Here is a 6,139-nt window from a genome sequence, read left to right as displayed (position 1 = left end):
CAGCAGATCGACACTCCTGCCCAGCTTGGCGTCATCTGCAAATACTTTTTCTTAACTCTCTTTCCGTATAATGTCACTCTCTATCCTACGTGAGGGTGTTGCAAGGTCCAAGTGCCAGCGGCTGGGGCAGAGGCTGCGGTGACTGGCTGAGTAGATCAGGCTGGCAGCACCCAGAGACAGAGTGCCGGGTGGGGCACGGGCTCCCTGCATCGTCCCTGAACCCCATCCGAAGAGTGGGGAGCAGGAGAGATGGAGAAGCAGAAGGGAAAATGGGAAAAACTGCCAGGTACAGGGGCGGGAGCAGGAAGGCAGAGGGTCGGGGGTGCTCCGCTGGCTGGAGGGGACACGACCGATTTGCAGTTGCCGAGCATTAGGTGTGCATGCTTCGGCAGAGAAGAAAGTGCTGTCGTCCATCTGGGTGCCGCTGCTCTCCAGCCAGGAGGTGGGCTTGGCCATTTGCAGACTCCGGACTCATCTGGTGCAAAGCAAATGCAACTGATTCAAGCCCTCATCACTCGCGGGGGAAGCAGGCCTGCTGTGCTTTGCCCTCGTACGGGTTAGCAGTGCTTGCGCTGTTCGTTGGTAAAGCACTTACAGGGCACTGCGCGTTGGAGAACATCAAAATGTTGGAGGCTTTTCCTTCTCTTGGCTTTTGAGACCAAATTAGCTCAGCTGTAACCCCCTTCCCTTGGTCCTGACTTCATTTCCAGTAGCATTTCCAACATCCACTCTTCCTCTCATTTTTTCAGCCTGCAGCGTGTGTCCATAGCCTGGTCTTAAAGGCAGAAATCACCGAGTGAAATTCTCTGAACCCTCTTTTTCCAAAACTGGGCTTTACGCAGCCTAGAAAAGGGAATTTGCTTAAGCTGCTACAGAGCAGAGACCAAAACCCACCTGCCTTACACAGCAGCCCGGTAACTCCAACTTGATTACAAGGTACCTTCCACCTTAAAAATCTCATCGAGGGAGAAGCACACACTGGAGCGCTGCACAGGGAAAAGGCAAACACCGGCTGCCAATGGGGACAGAGGTTGTCAGCTGTGCATCTGCATATCAGCTGCTGGATGGGAATAAAAAGCACATTCCTGCCCCAACCTAGCTCTAGTCCGAGCTCCCAGACGGGCGCAGAGCTCTCATGGCGCTCTGGGTGATTCTCCTCTGTACCTTGATAGCATCGCTGCTCGGTGGGCTCTACCTCCTGGGTGTGTTTCGAAGACGGAGACCCAATGAGCCACCTCTGGACAAAGGTACCATTCCCTGGCTGGGTTATGCACTGGATTTCAGAAAGGACAGTTCAGAGTTTCTAAAAAGGATGCAGAGAAAACATGGGGATATTTTCACGGTGCTGATCGGAGGCTATTATTTCACCTTCGTGATGGAACCCTTCTGCTTTGGAGCCATCGTGAAGGAATCACGATCTAAACTAGACTTTAGGACTTTTGCACGTAAACTGGTCCTGCGGGTTTTTGGCTACAAGCCCATCGAAGCCAACCATAGCATAATTCACGCATCGAGCACAAAGCATCTGATGGGAGACGGTCTCACTGTCATGACACAAGCCACCATGGAGAACTTTCAGAAGCTGATGCTTTTCAATCTGAGCTCAGGAGAGGAGAAGCGAGTGTGGCAAGAGGACAGCCTCTTCCACTACTGCTACAACATCGTCTTCAGAGCCGGGTACCTGGCTCTGTATGGCACTGAGCCACACCAAGGGGCAGGTAACAAGGAGAAAGCTAATGAGCAAGATCGCATCCACTCCAACCAGCTGTTCCACGAGTTTCGGAAGTTCGACTGCCTCTTCCCTCGCCTGGCCTATGCTGTGTTGCCTCCCAAGGACAAAATAGAAGCTGAACGGCTGAAGAGGCTCTTCTGGAGCATGCTGGCCGTGAAGAGGAGCTGGCAGAAGGACAATATCAGTAGATGGATAAGTGATCAAGACAAGCTTCTGGCAGAAAATGGGGTCCCCGAGTACATGCGGGATCGTTTCATGTTTATGCTCCTCTGGGCATCCCAAGGCAATACGGGCCCAACTGCCTTCTGGCTCCTCTTGTACCTGATCAAACATCCAGAAGCTATGAAGGCTGTGCAGGATGAGGTAGATAAAGTCTCAAGGGAGAATGGCCAGGAAGCGAAGCCAGGAAGCCCACCAATTAACATCACCAGGGACATGTTAAACCAGACTCCTCTTCTGGACAGCGCTCTGGAGGAGACCCTGAGGCTGGTTGCAGCCCCAATGCTGGTCAGAGCTGTCCTCCAGGACACCAGCCTTAAGGCGAGCAGCGGGACAGAGTACACTCTCCGCAAAGGAGACAGGGTGGCTCTGTTCCCACACATCTCTGTGCAGATGAACCCAGAAATTCACCCCGAGCCTCACAAATTTAAGTACGACCGCTTCGTAAACCCAGATGGCACCAAGAAAGATTTCTACAAAAATGGGAAGAGGCTGAAATACTTCAACATGCCTTGGGGGGCAGGAGTATCCATCTGCCCCGGGCGGTTCTTCGCTGCAGCTGAAATTAAACTCTTTGTGTTCTTGATGCTGAGTCACTATGAGCTGGAGCTGGTCAACGGAGAAGAGGAGATCCCGGCGATAGACGTCAGCCGCTGGGGATTCGGGACGATGCAGCCTGTTCGTGACGTGCGGTTCAGATATCGGCTACGCTTTTAATTTGGGAAGTCCTTGTTGCATTGTTTGTTCTGGTGTTATCTGTGAAATAAATTGTGTGATCCCATGCACCGTTATCGGATCCATGCGGCACCAACACTGATATGATTTTGTTTACTTAATGGTTATCATAGATTTTCTCTTTACCTCCTTCACATGTATCGCTGCTCTGCGTCTCCAGTTATTGTGGTGTTGGTTTATGTGATAAAAGCTCATCTGCACACCCACAAAGGAGCACAGAGAGACAAATAGTACTCTGGCAGGCTACTCCCAGCCCCATCACGGGGGCCATCAGCCCATCAAAAGCCCATCTGCACAAGCCCAGAGGAGCACAGGGGCATATTGGCATGTGGGAACCCAAATTAAGGACTTCCAAGGAACGACTATTTTGTCCAGGTCCCTCCCAGGACTGTCCCAGCAGAGCCATCAGCCCCATGTCCCAACGTGAGACCCATCGAGATGTGTCATTGGGAGCAGCTCTCTGGATCACCGTCTGGACTAAGGGGGGTTGCTGTCAGGGGAGGGGGGACGTCTTTTGGCGTGCAGGGGAAGAACATTTTGGGATTGCACAGGGCTAATGGTGGGATGTATAGGGAAGGAACCAAAGGTGGGAAAAAGGAGGGATTTAGGTGATTTGGGGAGGAAAATAGAGGGGTAAGGGGATAAAAAGGGCTGGTTGTGTGTAAATATGTGGCTGGTCCATACACTTGTCTGGTCATACCTTGCACCTGGTCAGCACAGTCTGTCCTATTGTCTTATTAAATTCCTTTCCTTAAATTCAAGACCATGGGTCGGAGGGCCCGTGTGTCCGTGGTGCGGCAGCTGGCACTAGCGTGCGAGCGGGTGTGCAAGCAAAGATCAGGCCAGATGAGCTGGCAAGTAAGTGAAGTGGCCTGGGAGCCTGGGGGTGAGCCCGGCTGCACGCCAGCATTGGGACTGCGTTATTTTGTTATCAGCTCCTTACCCACACATTTATTTTCCTCATGAAGTATCGTTGGCAGGATGGCATCAGCGTGTAGTAAACCCCTGAAAGGTCAGAGAACAACAAATATCCTCTCCAAAGACGTAAGAATTTCCTCAGGGTTTTCAAATTGCCTTGTCTATAGTCCCCTTCTTGTATCTGATGAGATCCCCCAAGGGAGCAGAGGTGGGATGTACTGAGCAAGGACATAGCAACAGCTCCTTCCCATTTCACGTTTAAGAAGAGGACAGATCTTACCAATCTCATCTACCATGTCAGTGGGAGGAGAAGGGAATTGCAAACATCACTAATAAGCTACAGCATCATTTTCACGTATCTGTGTGAGTTCATAGAATCATAGAATGGTTTAGGTTGGAAGGGACCTTTAAAGGTCATCTAGTCCAACCCCCCTGCCTTGGGCAGGGACATCTTCCACTAGATCAGGTTGCTCAGAGCCCCGTCCAACCTGACCTGGAATGTTCCCAGGGATGGGGCATCTACCACCTCTCTGGGCAACCTGGGCCAGGGTTTCACCACCCTCATTGTAAAGAATTTCTTCTTTAGATCTAGTCTGAATCTCCCCTCTTCTAGTTTTAAAACCATTTCCCCTTGTCCTGTCGCAACAGGCCCTGCTAAAAAGTCTGTCCCCGTCTTTCTTATAAGCCCCCTTTAAGTACTGAAAGGCCACAATAAGGTCTCCCCGGAGCCTTCTCTTCCCCAACAACCCCAACTCTCTCAGCCTTTCTTCATAGGAGAGGCGTGCCACCCCCCTGATCATTTTCGTGGCCCTAAGTTAGGAATGCATGTGGTCACCTGCCTTTCCAGGGCTGCAGGAGGTTATGAATTCAAGCCCTGTGTCTCGTGTACAGTTTCTGGGGATAAAAAAGGCTGTGTGTGTGCGTGTCTGGATTCATCCCACCGACTGTAACGCAGCTGGAGCGTGGATATGTACAGCCGAGCCAGGATCCCCTGCAGCACCAAACCAGCTCCCTGCTTTAACCCAAATCATTGCACAAGCCCAGAAATTTTGGACTCTGCCTGCTGGCTGGGAACAGGTCTGCCCTCCTGCGAGGGGGTGGCTGTCTGGGGTGCGGTGCCTGAGCCTTGGTGGGGGGTGAGCTCCTAGCTCCTCCACCCGCTCCTCGAGCTCCATGGACTGATGGTGTTCCCAGAAGATGCCTGTTGGAAAGTGCTACCCCCCATTCCAAATTTAGACCTCATCCTCTGCAAAGGCCCAAGGAGACTATAAGGAATGGGATGGGGTGATGGGAAGGGAAAGAAAACCAAAGTGGGGCATGAGAAAACAACCTCAATCCCTTATGGGCTACGGCTATTACGACCTTATGAGCCCCCGAACATCTCTGTTTTATCCACTGGATCCAATGCAGGATAAAACTTTGCTCTACAAGCTCTGCTTTGCTTTTTTTTTCCTTCAATAATTAGGGCTCTGACAACATCAGTCCTTACAGAAGTTAAATCACAGCTTTACCTGTGCAGAGGACAACGGATTGATTTTAACGCTGATGCTAACCTTGGACTTTGGAGATTATGTATGACCAAAGAATGAAACTCAAACATTTTCACGGGTGTCCAAACATCAAACCCAGATTCTGCTTTGTTCTGCAAAGGACAGGGTTATGTCGTCTTGACACTGCATGTCAATTAAGCTGGAGCTCTTCCCACGTTCTGGCCAATGGTTTGATCTTTGCAAGCTCCAAACCATGCCCAGGAATACCTTGGGATAGCTGGGCAGGTCAGAAGCCATAGTGACATCCTGGCCAATTGATGTCCTCAGTCCAAGGCTCTAGCAAGAGGATTTTTGGGTGGATGGCTTGCGTGAAGGTTGTTCACTGCTAACGCACAGTGTATTTTTGTTGTTATCACTTGTAGGGACTCCAGGTCAAAGTTGAGGAGTGAGGGACGGGTACTGCACAAACATGGACTGGACTTGGGAAAGGGATATAAAAATAAGGACAATGACAATGATTCAGCAGAAAAATCTGGCTTTACTTCCTTGTCAGAATGGTTTATTTAACCAAAGAGTATTGTGTCTATAAAAGACTTCAGACATGCTCAAATGCATGCAGTTGTGAGAAGCAAAAAAAAAAAAAAAAATCACTTATTTTGAGTCATATATGGAAGAGTGTGAAAGCTCCAAATGAGTTAATCTGCAATTAAGTTTTATGCTTAGATGGGTTGTCCCCTGGCACTGAGCTTTCCATCCCAAAGTGTACCAGCAAGAGTAAAGAACTAGCCTGTGCCAACGGAAACCTTATTGGGTTTGTAAAAGAAGTTAAATTGGAAGGAATCCAGGGTCTTGAAAAGTTTATTGGGGGGCAGACCTCATGGCAGTCTGTCTTGTATAACTCTTCTCTCCCCCAAGAGAACTGAGTGTGCACTCTGGCCCTAAAATCTTGGTTTTCTCTTCTGTAGTGCGTAGCAAAGACAATATTACTTTGACATTCAAAGCTTTACAGTCTATTGAGTCAGTGTCTGCTCTCCGCAGCACAGTG

At 50.0% G+C, this 6,139-nt stretch overlaps 1 protein-coding gene across 1 annotated transcript; it reads left to right on the top strand.

The window, feature by feature from the left end:
• Positions 1-1,018: 1,018 nt before the first annotated feature.
• On the top strand, positions 1,019-2,668 carry LOC104080441 (7-alpha-hydroxycholest-4-en-3-one 12-alpha-hydroxylase). The gene has a single exon (XM_009582839.1). The coding sequence runs from the start codon at positions 1,136-1,138 to the stop codon at positions 2,666-2,668; it is 1,533 nt and encodes a 510-aa protein (XP_009581134.1). The 5' UTR covers positions 1,019-1,135.
• Positions 2,669-6,139: the final 3,471 nt, after the last annotated feature.

The sequence above is a fragment of the Fulmarus glacialis genome, unplaced genomic scaffold (genome assembly GCF_000690835.1).
Source record: "Fulmarus glacialis isolate BGI_N327 unplaced genomic scaffold, ASM69083v1 scaffold17638, whole genome shotgun sequence".
NCBI classification, from domain to species: Eukaryota; Metazoa; Chordata; class Aves; order Procellariiformes; family Procellariidae; genus Fulmarus; species Fulmarus glacialis.
Note: the sequence above shows the minus strand (reverse complement) of the source record. Positions and strands in the feature narration are given on the sequence as shown.

Excerpts from the sequence above, each read along its gene's own strand:
- LOC104080441 (XM_009582839.1), top strand. The coding sequence starts at position 1,136 with ATGGCGCTCTGGGTGATTCTCCTCTGTACCTTGATAGCATCGCTGCTC.